Consider the following 23,815-nt stretch of genomic DNA (forward strand, 5'->3'; position numbering starts at 1 on the left):
TTCAACACAAAATAAAAAAACTTGGAACTCCTACAGAAACAGATCTCCTACCAAATGTTCAAACACAAAATGAAAAAACTTTAACTCCTAAAGAAACAAATTTGCCACCAAAAGTTCAAACATAAAACAAAAACTTCAACTCCAATCCAGTTGTAGAACTCCAACTTTTACCTTTTTTTTGCATTGCTCTCTTCTTAGTTTTCAACACCACACCTGACAAAATTGAAATCAAAATCAATCAAGATAAAAAAAAATATTAATAAACAATATATTCAAGACACAACCAAACTAAAAGATAATAACTAAGCATTTTCAGTATGTTTCCCAAGTTAAGTCAACACATGAGATATTTGCTCAGTAGATGTCCCAAAACTTTATATAATAGCATTAGTTTTCTAATTATATTCAGTGTACTAACAATAAGACTATATATGAGAATATTATTCATTTTCTAATTATATTAGCTTTGTTTACTATATTTGACATGTGAAAATACATTTTACCTGTTGTCACGCATGCCTCTGACCCGTTGGAAACACCCTACTGATAAACTGTGGCGTTAATTCTAGGATCAGTTTGTCAATTTCTTTTTGCGGAAGACAACCTTTTTCGTTCCAAAGCTAAAACAAATAAATAGAAAACATGTAATTTGAAAAATATATAATTTAGTGCAAATATACAAAGTATATAAATATATAGAAGACACTTGCCTTAATGGGAAAGTCATGTTGAATAGTATTGACAAACTCGTACATGTTTTTGATAACCATAAAACCACATTCCCAACCATTCTTTTGCTGCTTACACTGTATTGAATTAAGAATTAAGAATTAAGAATTTTAAATGCATGAAAATAAACTGATAATAAAATAGAAAACATACATTCACCATATCCCAAAGAAATGGAAACCCAAAAGCTTCATCAATGACAGACGTAAGAAGGTAACTATGCTGGTCCTTTTCTCTACTTATAGAATCAATGATATAGCCTCTCTCAGTTGATGGACAAATGATAATTAGGGTCCAATGGTTACTACAAAAAATAAAAATCATACAAAAATTAAGTATGTATGTGTGTATGTATGGTGGAAGAACATAACTTACTCGGCTAAATATGGCGCAAGAAAAAATGTTTTGTCGGTATGGAACATAAACATATCTATGATATGTTCTTGAACGCCTTCAGAATTTTTCGTGCATGTGCATGAATCACCTTTGATGTGGTGCGGATTAAAAAATGCGCTTCGAGAATTATGTGACTCATAAAAATACCTTAAATCAAGAACAATAAAAAATGATAAAGTTAGTAAACTGAATTGTATCTATAAAATGTTACTGTACCATGTAAAACAATAATAAAAACTTACATTGCAAACCAATGTATCACAGTGATGTCAAGCCAATCATTAGAAAATAGTTGTAACAACTCCACATATGGAATACTATCCTGAACCGTTTGGGGATACATCCTGGCCGGTGAAGAAATCTGAATGCTATGGTTATCCCCAACACACCTTGATAATAGTTCAGCCATATCTTGAATTGCACGAGGCCTAGTCTTTGTTCTTTCCAAAGCAGTAGTTACTTCAGGATCGATAAATTCTGGATCTAGATTAGGAGCATGACTGTTTGCCATTTGTTTTTCAGGTAGTTCTTGCACTTCCATTAACTAAAAAGCATTATAAAAACAACATTAGTACTTATGGATTATTATAGAAACAAAAATCTAATTAGTACTCTTTTATATATGGTTGCATATATATAGAGGGAGAGAGGTGTGTGTACACGCGCATTTGTGTGTGGATTGTTATATAAAACAAGTTGCTGATGCTTTACCATATTCATAAAACTCATCTGATCAATGTTTTGTTGAATAGGCATTTGTAGTTCATACGGGTCTTCCTCAATCTAAAATAACAAAAAAACTGTTAGAATCATAGTTATCAAAAGCGCTCGCCTGCTGCGCCTAGGCGCAATTTTCAGGCGAGGCGCAACCATACCGCCTTGTGCCGTCAAAGGCGCTCTTCTAGTAAGCTTCCAGCCAAAAAACAACTTTCCGGAGACTATTCCGGCCAGATTCCTGCCCAGTTTCCGGCGAACTTCTACAATACTTTCCGTATGGACATATTTGTGGTTGTGGATGGTTCAACGAAGACAAAAATTTGAATAGGAGAAAAAAAAGATGAAAGAATGAAAGGCATTATGACTTGCAGAAAGGATACTCAGTTTTGACCTTTGAAAAGGAGTGGAGAAATTTTTCTTAAAAGCTTACGTTAACAGTGTTTTGCAGAAAAAGCTAGGCACTCTAGGCACTATGTAGAAAGAAGACTGTGTCAATAGTTAACAAAATTCTTTTTCCTTTCCAAATATTCAAAATTATTATAGCAAGTACTCAACTATATATGTTAGAATTTCTTATAAAAAATTATCTAAAAAAGTTTTATTTTTTAAACTACTCTAACTATATATGTTAGAATTTTTACAAAAAGATTATCTTAAAAAGTTTTATTTTTTTTTAAACTAGTTAGATAATTTTAATATCTAACTATATAAGTTCTACAAATATATTTAGAGAGTACTATTAATTTTATACACCTACAAGATACATTAATTATCTTTTTCAACCCATAATACATTATATTATTTTTTTCATTTACGTGCGCTTTTTTTCTAGGGCCCTCGCTTTTTTTGCGCTTTGCGCCTAGGCCCTAGGCGAGGCCTATGCGCCTTGAGTGCGCCTAACGCCTTTGATAACTATGGCTAGAATATGAACAAATCAAGCTAAATTAATATAAACTACCTCTGGATGATAACATGAAATCGCCGAGATGTCACCGGCTTGTGTTTGAGGCGAGGCGCCTGTGTGGCTTGATGAATCGAGCCTCGGGTTCGTTCTCAGGAAACTCACAGAAACTCACAGACCTGCTGGATGTTTCCTTGTTCACAATCTACAATTTAACAAAAAAAAATTAGAGTAAACATCAATATACTAAAGTATAATGTAATATATAAACAAATATACCTTTACTGCATCCCTTGGCCATTGAACAAAACAGTGAAGCATGTCTCCAACACATTTAATGTCCACAGTTTTAGTTACTTCAAGAACAGGCATTTTCTCGCAACCTTCAATGACATTATCTACTTGAACTTTTACAAAATCTTCGCTTATTAGTTTGCCATGTAGAATCCTATCAGAAGTTGGCCATATCTGCCCTATAGCCACCGTCAACTCATCGCTAACTTGGAATGGAAAAAGCATCTCACATGGTGTCAATTTCTGTGAAACTATAAAGCATTTTTTAAAAAATATATAACATTTTTAACAGCCTATAAATATATTACCTCGATAGGTGGATAGGATATGATCGGTCCACCGGAATTCTTGTCCACCCATGATACCGAGCCTCTCTCCTTGTTCGCATCCAAACTATTGCACCTTCTTGCTCGCTTTTTACTATTGTTGAACAATCCTCCATGAACCTGTGTTGAACCTACATAAACTCAAAATCCAAAACTACATCAGCATCAATAGATGAAAAAAACTCAAATATATATATGTGTGTGTGTGTGTTTGACATTACCTATAAGCTCGGAGACTGCCCGTGTTCTTCCGCCGTGTTCACGTCCCATAACTCTAACAATCGGGTCATCCTTTCCGGCAAAATAACTACCATCTTCTATCATCTCTCTCTCGGTGCGGACCTATAGAAAGATATTGTTAAATCATCCGTTTCAGATATATAAAACTTTAAAAAAATAATCAAACACATTTACTTACCAAACGTTCGATTGTTTCATGCGAATCTGGTGCAAGTTCATACGAGTTAGTTTCTGGGTTTTTTATTTTTTTACTCATTATCCACGCTTTGGCACGTTTATTTTGTATAGTTTTAAGATATGGAGACTTTGCTTCAAGTAGAGGCCATATGATATCGGTTTTAGCATCCAATCCCGCAAACCCAGTTCGTCCTAGTCGGGAGAAGTTTGTGTTCACGTTTGCTCTTGCTTTGGCCTTCTCGCTTATATCCTTCACACAAATCAACAAAATACAATTAATACTTGCAAACGTAATAATAATAATAATAATAATAATAATAATAATAATAATAATAATAATAATAATAATAACAACAATAATAATAATAACAATAATATAATAATTAATTCATACATACCAAAAATTCTTTGCTTGTCTTTTTTCTGAACGAATTCATCCCAATGCGCAGGATCGAGATATGCATATTTCTCAAAAGGCCTTTTTCCTTTATTAACATAGTTGATAACAAGCCTGCTTCTGAATTTTGTACAAAGCTTCTTTGCTTTTTTAAGCATAAACTTTTTTGCCCCATCAGTTTGAATATTCCATAACCTCTAAAAATTTACAAAACAAAAGGTTAAACATAATACTAAATAAATATTTCATCTTATGATAATGTGTAAAAAAATAAAAAACCATACCTTGGTATCCAACCATAATTCTTCCCACCGGTTTCTTTCAAAATCCTTCAATATGATATGGAAACGTTTGTCTAACTTTCAACCCAAACCATGACATAAATGGGGAACTCATTGCACCCACCGGACAATTATTTTTGTCAAAATCTACCTTATAATCCTCCTCTTTATAATTCTTTTGAAAAGAAGCAACACCACGTTTGCCTCTTTTCGACATAGCTATAGATTACAATTAAGCAAAAAAAAAAATAAATAACTAGAGTCATTTAATTAGATACATATACATATACATACATACTTACAAAACCAATAAACACATTTGCCCTAGTCAACAACAACCAACCATCAGTTTAAACATAAACTATGAACTCAAAGGTCACTATAACTTTAGAAAGTGATATTGCAGAACAAATAACAGTTTCTAAGAACACATAATTTCTATCAACATCTTGATTACATGTGTAATTATTTTAAATAGATTAGTTACCGAATATTTGATTTATTTGAAAGCATATATAACACAAAAGAAACAAAATGAAAAGCTATATCTTGCATTTGAAATTCATAAATCCAATTAAAATGGTGAATTTGCAATTTCCAGTAAACTTTAGAGACAAAATCTAAGAATTGAATCTAGGCCCTAATTTCAGGAATCAAAATTGCAGAATCAACAAAAAGGTCTAACAAAATATATAACTAGTCAAATAAATCATGATACACAAGGTAACTAACAATGAAACACTAAATCTGTCGAAAATGCAAATCATCAAATAAAACAGGACTAGAAAGCTTTTAACATGCAAAAATACTTACAAATCAAAATGAGGGAAATGGGGAAGAAGCTACCTCGTTCACTATTTTAATATGGCAAACGTGGACGGTTTGGAGAAGAATGCTAAGTTTAAAACCATCGAGGGATTGTGCTAAATGGGGCGGGAGCAGGTATTTTTATGAGAAATTTATGATAATGTGGCGGGAGTGGGTTTTTTCTATGAGAAAATCTTGATTTTCTGAAACGGTTTTGAGATTAAGATCTATAGTTTATATTATATAAATTATATATTGTGAATTTTAGTAAAAAAAGGGCGCGGGTTCAAGCCTTTTTTTCACCCATTTTTTTCCAAAAAAAGAAAAAAAACCCATTTAGGGCTTCTTTTTTTAATTGACGGAAAACCATCTCCGTCGGAGACGAGGCCGGAGACCCAAACTCAGTTATACCTCCTTATACATACTCTAATCCGTCGGATCTGTGGTGAAAAATTATGCAAAGAAATTGGCTTTCCCCGCAAAGTGGCGGTAATTCTAAGGGCTTTGTGCATTATTGACAAAGGTGTTTTCCAACTGTGTTGACATGGAGAGAGAGAGAGGTCATGATGGTGGCGGTGGTGGGAAGCCATGGCGGTGGTGGTGGCAACAGTGGTGGTGTAGAGGTGGGTGGAGATGAGAAAACATAGTTGGGGGACAGTTGCCTTCTACCTGAACAATGGAACTCATATCAATATTGAAGAGAACCATGGAGAACAAAGTTAAAAAGGGGTATATACAGAGAACCAGGAAAAGAGCAAGAGAGATAAAAAGGTATGATTGTGAAAGAGGAGTATCAATGTATGAGGACTTCAAAATATTATCAACGAGATTGAATATCTCTTCCCAATGCAGCCATTGATGGTGATGACACATATAACAGCTGGCTAGCACTATTTTGGATGTGATTTTTTTACAAAATCAATTATTTTATTAATATGCTTTAGGGTGTAAGGGGTGCTCACCTAATAGGTGAGTCCCCTCTCTTACACATGACCAACCAAATAGTGCCACGTCAACTCCCCTCTAATACTCCCCTAATACCCCTTTTTGATGGCGGCACTCCCCTCTTAGGTGAGTTCGACACTTCCTCGTGTAGATGGAACTTGTGGAGAACGAAAAGCATACGGGTCGAAGGCGGGGGATTGAGGAGGAGCGTCCATTGATAACAAATTTTGAAAATAGCCGAAATTGGGTTGTTGGGTGTTGTAAAACGAGGGGTGTGTAGGTTGTTGGAAAAAAAAAACGGGGGTTGTGAAGTGTATCCGAAAGGGGGTTGTGGTTGAGCATTTGCACCGCTCGAACCATCTCGAGACGGTTTCGAGACCCGTCCCTTAGTTTTTTCTTGGCCTCGCGGGGTTGGTTCTCCATTGCTCGGTGTAAAGGGGGTGTGGTTTGAGAGTATAAAAAATAAAAAGTGAAGTGGGTGTGGTTGGAGAGTTTAAAAAATGTGTGAGAATGATATGGTTTGAGTATAAAAAAATGGAGAGAATGAGATGGTTATTTATATATGTTTAAAAAAAGTGAATTTTTTTTTAAATTGGACCGTTGCTTTTTTCACCGTTCCTTGTTTCTCGTGCATTTTCACGCGGTGAATCCATGCCTAATTCACCCACCGATTCAGGTCACCGCATTGATGGCAGCGGTGTTCCCGATCGGGGACTACCATCACCGCAACCACTCCCCGCGTACACCCCCGTCCACCCTTAGAACATGACTTAAAAATGGTTTTTGAATTTATATGTCAAAAAATAGTTTAGTGTTTCACATTTTTCTAAATTTTTAGAAAAAAAGTATCAAGTAGGAAAAAAGTAACTGAATGTATTTTGATCATAAATATTTTATGAACGATAGTTTACCAATTAAATGCTAACACTTTTGGTTTAAAATTTAGTTACATATAATATTAGGCTAAATAACTAAAAAGGTTTTGGATAATCAACAGACCATCTCAAATTTTCCTCAATCTTGTTATTTAAACACAAATTAATTATTGTCTTACCTATTTTTAAAGCTTTATTTTTCTTAATTTTTATTACTAATAGGATTTGAACCCAGTCATATAAAAAGGCAAAAGTGTAGACTACGGAGAGTGGTGGCGTTGGTTGGGGCGGGGGAAGCCAGCCAACGTTGGCTAGCCCACTCCATGTCAGCGTTGATTTGGCATTGCCCAGCCAGCGTCAGTTTGAAGCCCGGCGTTGGGCGACTGGGGGGGGGTGAGCTGCCTAGCTGGGATTGGCTGGGGACAAAACCGTAATTTTAAAGAGTGACAAAAACGTGATTTTAGAATGGATATAAAATAATAAACTGGTTGGTCCAATGGGAGAGTGCCAGGCAAAGTCGTAATTTTGAATTGAGGGCAAGATTGTAACTTTGAGATGGAGACAAAAAGCGTAATTTTGTTTTGAGCTGGAGGCTAAAACGTAATTTTAAAATGAATATAAAACAAAAAACGTGTTGGTCCAATTGGGGAGTGTCAGGCAGCTGTCTGTCTGGCACTATTCCCCTAACTTGGTAAATGTATATGTAGGAAATTCATTGATACGTAATAATGATTATTAACTTCTTTACTAGGGGTGTTCAAAAAACTCGTGGCTCGCAGCTCGCGAGAAGATAGCTCAGCTCGAAATTGGCTCGGTTGTTAACGAGCCAGCTCGGCTCGGCTTGGTTTGTAAACGAGCCGAGCTCGAGCTTGGTCTGGCTCGGCTCGTGAGCTGGCTCGATAAGGTTTACATCCTTTACTTTTTTTGGTCCCACATCGCTTAGAAAACCAAAACTAAGTGAGTATTTCCCCTATAAAAGAAGGTAAAGACAATGTACAAAGTGAATTAACTATTTAAACTTCCATATTTAGCCATATGGTTAAATTAAATTGCAATTATAGTCCTTAGTCTATGAAGAAATTTATTTTAAGGGTTTTTTAAGTAGTAAATTTTGCGGTTTTTTGTTAGTTCGAGCTAGATCGAGCCAAGCCGAGCTAGCTCGAATTCTAATCGAGTTGAGCTCGAGCCTCAAATCTCAGCTTGATTTGAAATTCGAGGTCGAGCCGAGCTCGAGCTGGGTCTAACTCGGCTTGGCTCGTTTACAGCCCTATTCTTTACCAACATATAGTTATTGTTCACCTTTTTTATATTATATATATACATAGAGATATAGTTATTGTGAAAACTCGAAAACTAATTAAAAAGCCAAAAAAACATATCAAAATTTTTTTTCATACAAATTTTCTCCATTTTTTATATATAAAAAATTCAAAAAAAAATTGTAGTGCACATGTGTATGTGTACTACACATGTTTATTATTACACATGCGTACTACAAAAAAAATTTTATTTTTTTTGAAAAAAAGTTTTTTTATATATAAAAGGGAAATTGGCCTGTAATAATCCCACCTAGACCTTATTGGCCACTAATAATCCCACCTCAGAATATTCCCCCCACCAGTCCCACCTTTCACCTATTTTTCCTACAATGGTCCCCTGTTAAAAAAACTTAACGGAGTTAAGCTTTTTTCCAAATTACAAACAGATTTTTAGGGCTTTTCATTAGAACGACGATACGAGTCCATTGATGTAAAACTTGCCTCGAAACGGTGCTCCAAACAATGAAAATGGCGCTTCAATTCGGGTGTTTAAATTTCCAGTTAACCAAAATCAAGTTACTTGGAGCACCATTTCGAAGTAAGTTTTACATCAATGGACTCGTATCTCATTCTGATCAAAAGCCCTAAAAAATCTGTTTGTAATTTGGAAAAAAGCTTAACTCCGTTAAGGTTTTTTAACGGGGGACCATTGTAGGAAAAATAGGTGAAAGGTGGGACTGGTGAGGGGAATATTCTGAGATGGGATTATTAATGGTCAATAAGGTCTAAGTGGGATTATTACAGGCCAATTCCCCTATATAAAAACCTGCGATTTTTATAAAAAAATTGAAAAAAAAATTTGTGTGCTTTTTAGACTTTTTTAGTTAGTTTTCGAGTTTTCACAATAAAAGTAGTTTTCATTTGAACCATCTCCTAGTGTCATATTATGTATAAGATTACGTATAAGAGTTTTATAATTATTAATATTATATGTGCTAACTTGAGTGGATATGATAATAACTTATAAATATTATAATAATATTCATGAAAACTTTGTTTTAATATATATAATGACCATGCGTGTAATTATAGTTTTAATATCACGAAAGAGACAAGAGGACACCTAATATAGCAAGTGCCGTTACTATGACGAACTGAACGAATACCTATCAAATTCCTCATGGGTTTGGCAGCAACGTGCGGGCTGAATCATCTAGTTGTGTAATATCATGTACTACTTCCAATCAAACAATAATCATTAACTAAGATGCGAAAGGAAAATTATTTGACTATACAACTTTACCACAAGAAAAAACCAATAAAGAATCTAGTGATAATTAAAAAAAAATAGACACAAAATAACAATCTTTTACGAAGTTTCCACTAGAAAAAGTCCAATAAAAATGAGATCATCTATCACATGGCTTATCTTCATCATTGTCTATCCTGTATAAAATAAAAATGTATTAATAGACTACAATTAAAAAAAATAATACAAAATGTATATGTATATGTATATATATAATCTCAAACCTTGATCATTTAGTTTGATGTGGTTTATCAGCAATACACCCCTTCGTTGTGGTCAGATCGTAAGTATGTAGTGCCTTCAATCCTGTAATTACCTGGTTGAATACCGACTGAAAATGGTGGTAGATCATCAAACTGGTCGTATTCTTCCTCATTACCGACATTGTCAACACCAATAATACGTCGTTTACCTTGCAACACGATGTGGTATCTTGGGTTGCTCGGGTCATTGACAAAAAACACTTGTCTGACATGTTTTGCGAGAACAAATGGTTCAGATGCATAGCCATCACTTTTAAGGTCTACAAGAGTAAAACCGTATTTATCAACTTTGACACCTGTACGGTTATTCACCCATTTACATCTAAACACAGTTTCAGTGAAATCATAATAGTCTACTGATAATAAAATAGATAACTTACGTTCACCATTTCCCAAAGAAATGGAAACCCAAAAGCTTCATCAATGATAGACGTAAGAAGGTAACTATGCTGGTCCATTTCTCTATTTATAGAATCTATAATATAGCCTCTCTCAGTCGAGGGACAAATGATAATTAGTGTCCAATGGTTACTACAAAAAAAATTAGACAATGATTAAGTATGTATGTGTATATATGTAATTATGGTGGAAAAACATAACTTACTTTGCTAAATATGGTGCAACAAAAAATATTTTGTCAACATGGAACGTAAACATGTCTATGATGTGTGATTGAACACCTTCAGAATTTTTAGTGCATGATTCACCTTTGATGTGGTGCGGATTAAAGAACGCGCACCGAGAATTGTGCGACTCATAAAAATACCTTAAATCATAGATATGATAAAATTGGCAAACAAAATTGTATCTAAGAAATGTTATTTAACCATATAAAACAATAACAAAGACTTACATGGCAAACCAATGTATGACGGTGATGTCAAGCCAGTCATTAGTAAATAGTTGCAACAACTCTACGTATGGAATAATATCTCGAACCATATGGGGATACATCCTCGCTGGTGAAGAAATCTCAATCCTATGGTTATCCCCAACACACCTTGATAATAGCTCTACCAAATCCTGAATTGCACGAGGCCTAGCCTTCGTTCTTTCCAAAGAAGTAATTACTTCAGGATCAATAAATGTTGGATCGGGATTAGGAGCATGCGTACTTTGCATCTCTTGTGTTGGACCAGGATTGGGAGCATGAGTAGCTTGCATCTGTTGTTGATATACATTTTGGGGTAGTTCTTGTACTTGCATTAACTAACAAGGATTATAAAAGCAATATTAGTACTTAGGTATTGTTATAGTAACAAGAATCTGATTTGTACTCTTTCTATATATATATATATATATATATATATATATATAGAGAGAGAGAGAGAGAGAGAGAGAATAAAAGAAGAAAGAGATATGTGTGTGCGCGCTCATGTGTGTGTAGATTGTTACAAAAACAAGTGGCTGATGTTTTACCATATTCATAAAACTCTGGTCAGTGTTTTGTTGAATAGGCATTTGTGGTTCATACAAATCGTCTTCCTCAATCTAAAATAACAATAATGATTGTTAGAATATGAACTTCCCGCCGAACGGTTCACGAACTGTTCGCTGAACTTCAGTTCGTTTACAACCCTAATGTCATATTTTTTTGTTTCATTTGCATGTCAATTCCAATTATGGGCCGGTACGGTGATTGATGGGCATGACAAGAAATTTCATATCTTTGCGTTTTTCTTTTAGAGATATTTTTTTATAGTACGACACATGGACATTTTTTCTCATCTCGATCCTTTGTTGTTGGATGAAATTGAATGTGTCGATTTTCGTCCCAATTTCTTCCAACGGGTAGGTGTAAAACCCTTTACCCAAGGCCGAACCCGATCTCCCTCTTTGAATTCCCTTTTTTGATGTGTCTCTACCGGGTGGGCGAGAAGGAGACTCATCAAAATCATCCAAATTACGATCAAGCTCTTGATTACGAGAAGTGGTAAAAATGGTAAAAAAAAATGGGTGAGGATTTATAATGTTTAAAAAAGTAATATTTTTTTAAATAAAGTAGCTGTTTGGCAACGGCTAGCCCAAACGGTCATCTCTCACCAGCCACCTCACCTCCCCCCCACCCCCCCGCTCCACGCTAGGCTTCAAACTCACGCCAGCGGGGCAACGCCATAGCCAACGCTACTGGCCCAGTGTGGTTTAGCCAACGTTGCTTTGCAACCCTCGCCCCAACCAACGCCCCACACCCCATAGCCTTATACCTGAATTTGGGGTTTAATGATTGCAATGCCAACATTATTAAAAAAAAATACATTTAATTATTTGTTATCTAATTGATTTTTTTGCATTTCTATATTTTAACTCTATATACATTTATGCGGTTACTAAATCCGGTTAGACCACTTTGACCAGCGCACCAATAATGCCACCAGTTCAATGTCCGGTCAAGTTATAATAATATTGTTCGCAGATCATTGAAGTGTGTGTAAAGATGTTCGTGACGTTGTCAAATTGGTCAAATGTGGGTCATTGTTAATTAGAATAAGTTTGTTTTGAATAAATATTATAATTTTAATATAATAACTTCTAAAAGTTGGTCAACAATGTTTGATCCATGCGCAAATTCCCAGCCAGAATTTATGAGGGCGAAATCTAGTTCCTTGCGACGTAACGGTTTTTTTGTTAAATTGTTGAGTTTTATTATAAACAAGTATAAAAATTAAAAATAATTAGGATGTCTTTTTTATTTGTTATGCCAAGTGCGAGTACTATTAAGACTTTATTTTTATGTTTTAGTTTGCTATAGCAAGTGTCGTTACTATGACGAACTGAACGAATACCTATCAAATTCCGCCTAGGTTCGGCAGCAACGTGCGGGCTGAATCATCTAGTTGAGTAATATCATGTAGTACTTCCAATCAAACAATAATCATTAATTAAGATGCGAAAGAAAAATTATTTGACCATACAACTTTACCACAAGAAAAAACCAATAAAAAATCTAGTGATAATTAAAAAAATTAGACACAAAATAACAATCTTTTACTAAGTTTCCACTAGAAAATGTCCAATAAAAATGAGATCATCTATCACATGGCTTATCTTCATCATTGTCTATCCTGTACAAAAAAAAAAAAAATTGTATTAGTAGACTACAATTAAAAAAATAATACAAAATGTGTGTGTGTGTGTGTATATAATCTCAAACCTTGATCATTTAGTTTGATGTGGTTTATCAGCAATACGTCCCTTCCGTGTGGTCAGATCGTAAGTATGTGGTGCCTTCAATCCTGTAATTACCTGGTTGAATACCGACTGAAAATGGTGGTAGATCATCAAACTGGTCATATTCTTCCTCATTAGCGACATTGTCGACACCAATAATACGTCGTTTACCTTGCAAGACGATGTGGTATCTTGGGTTGCTCGGGTCATTGACAAAAAACACTCGTCTGACATGTTTTGCGAGAACAAATGGTTCAGATGCATAGCCATCACTTTTAAGGTCTACAAGAGTAAAACCATATTTATCAACTTTGACACCTGTACGATTATTCACCCATTTACATCTAAACACAGTTTGAGTGAAATCATAATAGTCTAATTCCCAAATTTCTTGTATGACACCATAATAAGAATCTTTAGCAATTCTTATCATTGTATCATGATTCATCCTATCAAATTCAGCCGTTGATGCTATTATTCTAACTCCACTGTTCTGCATTGTACTTTTTGCATCTTGATCTTTAGTATAAAACGTGTAACCATTAATGTCGTACCTTTGGTAAGATTTAACTTTAAAATCTGGACCTTGCCCTAACTTTTCCACAATTCTGTCAACCTTAGTTGTTGTTACCTTAGTTTTCATCCAACTAGAAAACTCCTTATTATGCTTTATTATATACCACATATTATCCTTACCCTGGTATGTCAACCGTAAAATGTTCATGTGTTCTTCAACAAATGGAGCAAGACAAGTCATGTGTTTTAGGACCAATAAATGTGCAATTTGTAAAGTGTCACGACTTGGGATGATGTTTTTCATACCAACACCTCCAACCCCATCAAGTTTACCCGAGTGACGAGATTGAGGTACACCAATACTATCCACACCTTCCAAATAACCTGTACAAAATTCAAGCACTTCCTCGGAAGCATATCCCTCAACAATACTACCCTCAGGTCGGTTAGGATTTCTTACATAACCTTTTAAAAAACCCATATATCTTTCAAAAGGGTACATGCAACGTAGAAATACAGGGCCACAAGCCTTAATTTCTCCTACTATATGGGATACTAGGTGAACCATAACATCAAAAAAAGACGGTGGAAAGTACATCTCTAGTTCACAGAGCGTGATGATAACTTCTTTTTGCCATGTATCCAGTGACTCGGGATCAATAACTTTCGAGTGATTGTATGTCGGATGTGATTGTATGTCGGATGTTCCCGGGTAACACTCCACGAACTGCAATAGGAATTGTAGGATCGGAATCTGACCCGAACGAGTCAATCAGAGGAATTCGATCAGATACAGGTGCGGAAAACAAGTACCTGATGTAGTAACAGCTAGAAATCTCTTTAATATGCTTTTCTGATTGATTTGACACTAATTACACATGAATCTCACACCGGCAGCACCTCGGTATGGAATTTCTCTAGTTACATTTGGGGACCTCTCTTACGGTATTTATAGGGTTTCTGGTCCTCTCATATGGCATGTCCATAAAAGCGGTCCAGGATGATTGACGCTCGAGCGGTCCAGCTAGTTTGCCGCTCGAGCGGACCAACCTATTTACCGTTCGAGTGGTTCAGCCCATTACTAACCAAATAAGCGATCCAGTAAGCCTAAAACTATACAATCTCACTATTTCTCTTATTACGCGACCAGATCTAACAATCTAAGACTATGACTCGATACAAGACGGAATCAGCATATGTAGTGCACCAACAGACTCCCCCTCAGATGTTGATGGAGTCGACTATCGAGTCACACCATTCTGTCTTCAGTTCTTCAATCTTGATCAGTCTTCGGGCTTCTCTCTCTCTCTCTATCTTCAGACTCCCCTTCTCGATTTACTGGTATTCTTTTGTTCTTCAGTAACATCTTCAGGATCTTTGTCTGCTCTTCACAGGTTTTTAGAATTGATTTCCAGGATCGAAACTTGGCTTTCTTCTATCAGTATCGAAACCTGGTTACCTGCAAATCTTAACCCAGAAATAAATTCTCTAATTTTATTACATATCACACATCTCTGCACTAACATATTACTCCCCCTCAAAACAAACTATGATAAACCACTTGAAGAAGGCTAGTTTTAACGAAAACAGTTAGATTTACACAAACACTCCCCCTCAAATTCTGTTCATCATGTTTAGCACACGGAATTTTGAAAATCAGTTTTCCAATATCAGTTGTCGAAAATCTTTTTGATTTTTTTCAAAATTATACTAAAACACACACAAAATCTTTTTGGATTTTTTCAAGGTGAGAAAATAAAATGCAGAAATAAACTATTTACACACAATATTTTTGTGAGTTCGTGCAAGAGGATCATATCAGTTTGTGAGACAGATCAACAACACCGTTAAGCTTGATTTCATTTTTAGTTTTAAACAATTTACCTAGATTGTCAGTATGTTTGTCCTGATAAATTCTCAACACAAATTTCAATCGATTCGAGATACGATATTAATGTTTTAGAGACTTAAACTTAATTGTGTATCACTCCACTTGAATATACTCCTGTATCCAGATCCCAAATATTCAGTCTTACAGGTGAGTATACCACAGATGATATCTGTAAAGGGTTAAATGCGAAACCGTGAGAGCTCAGGTCAGAACTTCCGTTCAGCAGAGAGATGACGGCTCGACTTTTGGTGGGTCCCCTTTAGAGGATCTTTTTGCATTTCAACAGCAACGACTATCAATTTTATTGTTTCATCAGCATGCTGAGGGCGAAGCTTATGTTTCAAAGCTTTAGCAGAAAGTATTATCCGGGGACTAGGTCAGTACTTCCATACAGCAGAAGTCCCGGGATAATACCCCAGATATCACTGAGTATAAAGACCTAGTATCTCAGAATACGGGACCTTTCAAACAAGATTTCGGGGGTTACCCATATATTCAAGAATAGTTACCCACGAATTAAGCAAGTTTGATTTAGGTTTATATCTCGTTTCAATTTACTAAATATGCGAAAATCTACTGACACATCCGCAGTAAGATTGTTTAACACTTTTTAACTTTTCATTTCTTTAGCGTGCCGTGATGGTCCACTGATGTACTATCATTTCCTCTTTTTCGCAACAAAACTCATTTTTGAATTTTATCATGTTTTTGGCTTTTGCAAATTTTCAAATGTTTTTGGATTTTCTGAAATTTCCCTACTCCCCCTAAAATGCAAACACATTTTAAAGAAAATTTGAAAACTTCTAAATTTTTACCTACTAGAAACATAAAAAGTAAAACAAACTATACAGAAACTTGACAACCGACACTGAATCACATCAAATCGCCATTCACTAGGCATAAACAATCTGAACTCCCCCTATCACAAATCATTTTCTCATTTAGATTTCAAAACACTTAAGTTTGTTTCAATCAAAATGATTTTTCCGGAAAATAAATTTGTGTTGATATCAACCACTTGTAGGTTTGGGGTTATCTCATCATCTTGTTTTCTTTGAACATATAAAGATTTATCATTTCCAGTTTGATCATAAACCATCAGTAGAGAATCAAGTACAAATTAATGTCCCTGATTTACCACATGTAAATCGAAAAATCACCAACGTGAAATTTCTCAAGAAATGTGCCGATTCATGATCCACGATACCATCTTGGGATCTCCGGCATAGTCCTAAGACTATCATGGAAAACAAACATCCATCCAAGTCTTCTCAGACTTGATGGATTTCAACTCCTGAGCAGTTGGGTTGTATGTAGCCTTTTTTGTGGCGTAAAAATCTTTGACTCCCTTTGCTCTTCCACTCAACATTTTCCCAAATATCTTTTTAACATTCCCGTTGAATGTTTTTTCGACATCAAAATCATTCTTTTCTTTGTAGAACTGATTCGAAATCTCAGTTTTTCCCACTTTCTTCTTTATTTCCTCAAACTTCAATGATGGAAACTCCTCATCATTCACTAAGATCTTTTTCTCAACTTGTGGCTCCTCTGGTTTTGTGGAACCAGATTCATCGCCGACATTTACTTCATCTTTCTTTGCAACCCAGACCTGGTTGTCTTTTCCTTTCTTCTCATACTTGTTCTTTTGTGAACATTCACCAACCTCGAATTTTGAATTCTCAAACATTCTAAGTTTTTCAGTCGGTGGTTCAACATCAACAACTTTCTCCTTCAACTTCTGAGACACTCCCTGTTTTGCTTTGGCATTCCGTGTACAGTTCCATGCAATGTGACCAACTTCATTGCATCTGTAACAGGTACGAGTCTCTCTTTGATAAAACACTTCAGCTCAATTTCTCTTTCTTTCAGCAAGAAACTCCTGGTTTGACTGTTTCCAGAACGGTTTCTTCTGTTCTTCATCCGAACTTCCACCTGACACAAATTCAGTTTTTGTTTTAGAATTTTTATCATTTTTATGGTTTTCTGGTGGAATAAAACCAAGACCTTTCTTTTTGTAGCTACGATTTTGGTTAGGTTTCTTTTGAAAACCAGAACCAGAATTGTTGCCCTTTTTCTTATTTAAACGTTGCTGAACTCTGGAAGTATATTTTTTAGGTTTTTCAAAACTTTTCAAAACTTTTAATTCAGGAATATTAATCTCTACTAGTTTAAAAGTTTTGTTGATTAGATCCGTTTTAACACTTAAAATTGGAAACTCTTTGTTGTAATATAATTTGTCAGAACCATTCAAAGTATAAACAACTTCGAATGTTTCATCATCCAAATCTGCCTTTGATAACAAAAATTCTTTACTATAAGACCGTTTAACCGACGAATTTTGACTGTTGACTGACGACTTAGACCCTCCAGACTCAGACTTTGACTCTGTCTCCTCATCAGTGTCCAACACCTGATCGACCACCTTTTTGATTAATTCAGACTCATGATCAGTATCGGACGAGGTAAACGTCACATCAATGTTTTCTGGTAAAATGTCAGTTGTGTCGGTTTTTAACTGAATATTGACTGCTTTCTCCAATTGCTCCTCATTTGGTTTCCTAGGAGAATACCCATCCCAAATTGGAGGTGGACACTTGTTATAGCTAACAGTCGTTTTCTTACCACAGTCATTCTTCTTCTTTTGCTTCTCATCTTGAAAAGCTTCTAAACCTGCAACAGTTGGATAAACACGATCAATAAGATAATCAGAAGTAGTGTAGCTTAACAATAACCTCCTAATTCTCTCATTCTCTATCTTTTCCGTTTCCAACTCCTGCTTCCATTTGGCACTCTCTTCAATGTAGAAGTTTATCGCTTTTTGCTTCGACATTAAAGTTGCATTCATCATTGTCAGCGCCTGTTCTCTCTCAGTGTTTGTTGTTTGTAGACCAGTTACTGTTTTGTTCAATACATCGTACGATTCCTTCACATAGTTGAGATTGAACAATAACTGCTCTTTCTTTTTCTCGTACTCAACTATGATGTCATCTTTTGCTGCACATTCTTTGCAAGCTTCCAAACACTTCTCACAGGGCTTGATGACTTCAACAATTTTTTCAACTTCGACTGTTTTCACAACTTCTACCACTTTCTCGACTTCGATCACCTTTTCCACTTCGATCACCTTTTCAGTAATCTTCTCAGCAACATTTTCAACATTCTGAAATTCATCTTCAGATTCAGATTGTTTATCTTTTTCAGCTCGTTCCTCCTTCAGTTTCTCCATTTTTTCTGCAAAATAGAAATGAAAACTATTAGGAGACAATTGAGATTTTTCAATTTTTATATGTTTCTTTTCCTCATCATCACTGCTGCTTGTATCAGGTGAACGATCAAAATGTACAGACTTATCAGAATCACCATCTGATCCATCAGAATCCGATGGTGTTTTATCAAATACAACTGGTTTTTCTGAAACAATTTCATTCTGTACACTCTCATCAGAACTCGATAAACTCTCATCTGAACCGTCTGAAATTTCTCCAGATCTTTCTGAAAGTTCATCAGTACTTTCTGAATTTTCAGCAGATGATACAGACTTTTCATCCTCACTTTGCACATTCACACCAATCGATTTCATCCAAGTAGCAAACAAATCTGGCTCTCGGACAATCTTGGCAATGAAAGCTTTATAATCTCCATTCTCATCAACAAACATATCCCAACTAAAACCTTCTGGTAGTTTCTCATCATCTTGATCAACAATGCGTGCGGCTGTGGCTTCAGATGATATGAAATCACTCCAGCTGAAATCTACAACACATGCTCTTTTGGAATCTTCAATTTTTCTTCCGTGAGCTGTCTGAGGTTCCTGGGATTGACCAACTTGCTGATAGATAGCTTTGCGGTAATAGTCATCTTTCCCGAATGGATTCTGTGCTCCGCTAGCTTCTCTTCCTTTGCACTCCCGCTTGAAATGGCCCTTCTCCCTGCATCGAAAACAAGTAACTTTAGATTTATCAAAACCTAAAGTAGAAACATGTGCATCAAGAAAGTCATTTCTCCCGGTAATGGTTTTGAATTTCTCAGCCCGACGAAGAACACTCGCTAGACACCATTTGATATCCATAAGTTCCATTTCCTCGGCGTCTATTTGGTCGTAATCCTCTTTAGTGAGCATAGGATTTCCGATCCGACCAGCAACTAGACCTTCATAAGATAACAGAACTGAACCCAGCAGTGCCATGTGGTCTTTAGCAGTGTCTTCAGAGAAGCTTTGACCTCCTGGAAGGTTGAGAGCTATGTTGCACTGAATTATGTATCCATTTCCGGTTTTCGTACTCTGAGACTGAAAGCTTGTGTTAGTCTCTTTCGGATTCACACTCGGAAACGATGAAAACCCGCTGCTGCTCTTGTTTGAACCCTGATCAGCTTTTTCAGATGAATCTCCAGCACTGAAGGCGGTTTGTATTTTCGGACTTCTTTCAGATTCAGTAACTGGAACACTTCCTTTATAGTATATTTTAACATCCTGTTGACCACTAGGATTGTTCATCCTAGCGATCTTTTGCTGTTCAAGATTCTGGGCTTCTAATTTTTCAATAAACTGCCCAATTGTCAGTCCATCATAAACGCCCGTGTTTTTCAAGATCATTAAATACGTTCCCCACTCTTTTTGAGGTAACGCATCAGCCAACTTATCAACATATTCTTCACGACCTTTATCGACACCAATCATTGTTAATGATCTCACTAAGTGACAATATCGTTCAATTAGCGCCTTAGTATCCTCTCCTGGTAAACTGCTAAAAAGATCGAACTCTTTCTTGAGTAATGCCTTTTTGCTTTTAACCATGCTCGCACTACCCTCGAACTTAACCTGAAGAGCATCCCAAATCGATTTAGCTGTTTTGTCGTGTTGTAGCAAGATGAAAATATCTTCTTTGATTGCTTGCTGTAATAAACTGATCATTATTTTCTCTGCTCTGTACATTGCACGTTCTTGATCTGAGAATTCGGATATTTCTTTTACAACATTCATCTCTGTTCTCGGTAACGAATACTTCTTCAAAATGCATTCCCATGATCTGAGATGATTTGCCTGAACCCAGTTTTCAAAACGATCTTTCCACCCGTAGTATTCTTCAATACTCATAAGTTTCGGGGGTTTCTGGGTGGTTCCCGTCTCATTTTCAAGATTCATGGCTTGAGCAATCGCTGCTGGAGTGCTCGGTGTAGCAAATGCGTTGAAGAATTCAGAACTCATGTTCCAAGAGTCAGATTATATTTCGGAAAATACCTGATGATCTTGAAATTCCTGATGTAGAAAAACAGATAAAACACAATCAGTTTAAAAAATATCAAACTCTCAAACTGAATCGGATTGCGATTGTGTGTGAGAGATAAGTGAAACTGTGATGTCCGGAAAAATCGGTCTGTACGTAAATCCAAAATCAAAAATCGGATCAGATAACTCAAACCGAGCAAACCCTGACGATTAATCAAAAGAACTGAAATTGGACTTATAAGCGATCCAATGGAATTGGCAAAAATGGACCAACAAGTAAATTCGAGCGGGCCAGCTATTTCAATCGAGCGGACCAGAATAAACTATTCGAGCGGACCAAACAGTTTGTTTCGAGCGGACCAGACTGTTCGGACGAGCGGTCCTAAATCAGTCGTTCGAGCGAGTCCAGTTGAGCGGTCCAGAAGAGCGATTCGTATGTGTCAGTCGAGCGATCCACAAATGTCACTTGAGCGGTCCAAAGATGTCACTCGAGCGGTCCGTTAGTGTCACATGAGCGATCCAGAACATTATTTTCGAGCGATCCAACTTATGAGCGATCCAAGATGGTCCAATAAGCGGTCCAGGGGTAATTTGGAGCGATTCAGGCCTGATAACTTCGCGATTTCGAACCGAAAAACCTCGATATCTCCCAAACGGCTTGGAATTTCGAGCTGAAACTTGGTAGGGTTTTTAATCAACACATTTCGCACAACATACTCAAAAATCAGCCAAAACGGACCGTGAAATCTTGGTCTGACGTGAGAAAGAAGGTGTAGAAGAATAAAACGTGACCAAATCCAGCAAATTTCACAAGAACTCCTCCTCCTGAAGCTCTGATACCACTTGTAGGATCGGAATCTGACCCGAACGAGTCAATCAGAGGAATTCGATCAGATACAGGTGCGGAAAACAAGTACCTGATGTAGTAACAGCTAGAAATCTCTTTAATATGCTTTTCTGATTGATTTGACACTAATTACACATGAATCTCACACCGGCAGCACCTCGGTATGGAATTTCTCTAGTTACATTTGGGGACCTCTCTTACGGTATTTATAGGATTTCTGGTCCTCTCATATGGCATGTCCATAAAAGCGGTCCAGGATGATTGACGCTCGAGCGGTCCAGCTAGTTTGCCGCTCGAGCGGACCAGCCTATTTACCGTTCGAGTGGTTCAGCCCATTACTAACCAAATAAGCGATCCAGTAAGCCTAAAACTATACAATCTCACTATTTCTCTTATTACGCGACCAGATCTAACAATCTAAGACTATGACTCGATACAAGACGGAATCAGCAGATGTAGTGCACCAACAGGAATCATATGTGTCATTAAAACATGACAATCATGAGACTTCATACCAAGAAGTTTACAGTCTTTCATTGACACTAAACTTTTAATGTTTGCAGAATAAGTTGATTGTACCTTAATATCATGTAAACATTTGTAAAACTTTGTTTTTTCTTCTCTTGACATAGTATAACATGCAGGTGGCAGAAAAATACGGTTGTCTCTCTCAACAGGGGCAAGCTCTTTATGTATTCCCATATTTACCATGTCTTTACGGACATTTATCCCATCTTTCGTTTTACTGGGAATATTTAACAATAAGCCCAACAAGCTATCACATACGTTTTTTTCGATATGCATAACATCTAGGCAATGTCTAACATCTAAATGTTTCCAGTAAGGTAATTCCCAAAAGATTGACTTCTTTTTCCAAATAACACCTTTCTCAACGCGAGTTCTTTTTCCCAACACAGTTCTTTTTCCCAACACAGTTTTTAAATTTTTAACTCTTGAAAATGCATCAAATCGTTTCCTTATCTTTCGGAGCTCGGTACTACCATCAAACTCTTCCTTTTTCTCTCGATAAATGTGACCATCTGGAAGGAATCTTCGATGTCCCATGTATACAGTTTTTTTGCAATTTTTTAAATATACTGAACTTGTCTCATCTTCACAAACAGGACATGCTTTCTTACCTTTCGTCTTGTACCCTGACAAGTTACCGTACGCAGGAAAATCACTTATGGTACAAAAAATCATGGCCCGCAATTTAAATTGTTCTTTCTTGTAAGCATCATACATATCTACACCTGAACTCCATAGAGTTTTTAAGTCTTCAATTAAAGGAGACAAATAAACATCAATATCATTACCAGGTTGTTTCGGACCCTGAATCAACAAAGACATCATAATGTATTTTCGTTTCATGGCTAACCACAGTGGAAGATTGTAGATACATAAAAGAACCGGCCATGTACTACGGAGACTACTCATGCTGCCGAAAGGATTAATTCCGTCTGAACTAAGTCCAAACCGTATGTTTCTAATCTCTTCTCCAAATTCTGGATACATGTTATCAATGTTTCTCCACTGAGGTGAATCCGCCACGTGTCTTAATTTTCCATCATTTACACGCTCATCTGAAATGCCAACGTAACAGTTTTGCCTCTTTTTCGTTTGAAAATAGACGTTTCAATCTCGGTATGATGGGAAAATACCACAACATTTTAGCCGGTGGCCCATTTTTTGTCACATCATCATCAACTTCATCGGTTTCTTTTTTACGTTTATACCTCGATGCATTACATCTAAAACACTTATGTTCATTCTCGAACTCATTTCTATACAACATACAATCATTTGGACATGCATGTATTCTTTCAATTTCTAATCCCATAGGACACATCAACTTTTTTGCTCGGTATGTCGAAAGCGGTAACTCATTACCTTCCGGAAGCATGTCGTGCAAAAGCACTAATAAATTTGTGAAACTTTTATCACTCCATCCGTTTTTTGACTTTAAATGAAACAATTTCAACACAACATTAAGTTTTGAAAAATTTTCACAACCGGGATACAACGGTTTTCCTTCTTCTTCAAAGAGTTGTTGTAATTTTTCTTGATCATCCGCACCAATATTAGTCTCTAAATCATGAAACATTTCATTTAAGTTGTCATTGGGGTCATTAAAATGGTCATTATCGTCATCAATATTTGAATCATTGTTCTCCCTATTATCATCATCTAGATTGATTGACGTTGTGCTAGTGTTAGTAAGTGATTCCCCATGCATTGACCAACATGTGT

The 23,815-nt window shown here is 36.2% G+C and overlaps 3 protein-coding genes across 6 annotated transcripts; all 3 read right to left on the minus strand.

The window, feature by feature from the left end:
• On the minus strand, positions 1-6,077 carry LOC110877126. Of its 4 annotated transcripts, none has more exons than XM_022125280.2 (15): positions 5,305-6,077; positions 4,462-4,677; positions 4,179-4,374; positions 3,782-4,030; positions 3,585-3,705; positions 3,346-3,494; positions 3,023-3,280; positions 2,801-2,948; positions 1,837-1,908; positions 1,368-1,669; positions 1,105-1,272; positions 883-1,033; positions 711-806; positions 504-620; positions 1-213 (listed from the first exon to the last, which is right to left on the minus strand). In XM_022125280.2, the coding sequence occupies exons 3-8, from the start codon at positions 4,350-4,352 to the stop codon at positions 2,832-2,834; spliced, it is 1,068 nt and encodes a 355-aa protein (XP_021980972.1). In that variant the 5' UTR covers positions 4,353-4,374; positions 4,462-4,677; positions 5,305-6,077; the 3' UTR covers positions 1-213; positions 504-620; positions 711-806; positions 883-1,033; positions 1,105-1,272; positions 1,368-1,669; positions 1,837-1,908; positions 2,801-2,831. The 4 variants fall into 4 exon arrangements, with proteins under 4 accessions (XP_021980972.1, XP_021980971.1, XP_035833165.1 ...); XM_022125279.2 differs by having other exon boundaries at positions 5,272-6,077; XM_035977272.1 differs by having other exon boundaries at positions 3,023-3,243; positions 4,462-6,074.
• On the minus strand, positions 4,499-11,420 carry LOC118481649. Its single transcript, XM_035976813.1, has 5 exons — positions 11,336-11,420; positions 10,770-11,125; positions 10,521-10,682; positions 9,970-10,238; positions 4,499-4,677 (listed from the first exon to the last, which is right to left on the minus strand). The coding sequence occupies exons 1-5, from the start codon at positions 11,375-11,377 to the stop codon at positions 4,499-4,501; spliced, it is 1,008 nt and encodes a 335-aa protein (XP_035832706.1). The 5' UTR covers positions 11,378-11,420.
• A 1,946-nt stretch (positions 11,421-13,366) lies between these two features.
• Positions 13,367-23,801, minus strand: LOC118481650. The gene is made up of 4 exons (XM_035976814.1): positions 23,456-23,801; positions 22,225-23,148; positions 13,485-14,065; positions 13,367-13,402 (listed from the first exon to the last, which is right to left on the minus strand). Exons 1-4 carry the CDS (start codon positions 23,799-23,801, stop codon positions 13,367-13,369), a joined length of 1,887 nt encoding a protein of 628 aa, XP_035832707.1.
• Between the last annotated feature and the right edge of the window lie 14 nt (positions 23,802-23,815).

Source organism: Helianthus annuus, chromosome 9 (assembly GCF_002127325.2).
Source record: "Helianthus annuus cultivar XRQ/B chromosome 9, HanXRQr2.0-SUNRISE, whole genome shotgun sequence".
In the NCBI taxonomy this organism is placed as follows: Eukaryota; Viridiplantae; Streptophyta; class Magnoliopsida; order Asterales; family Asteraceae; genus Helianthus; species Helianthus annuus.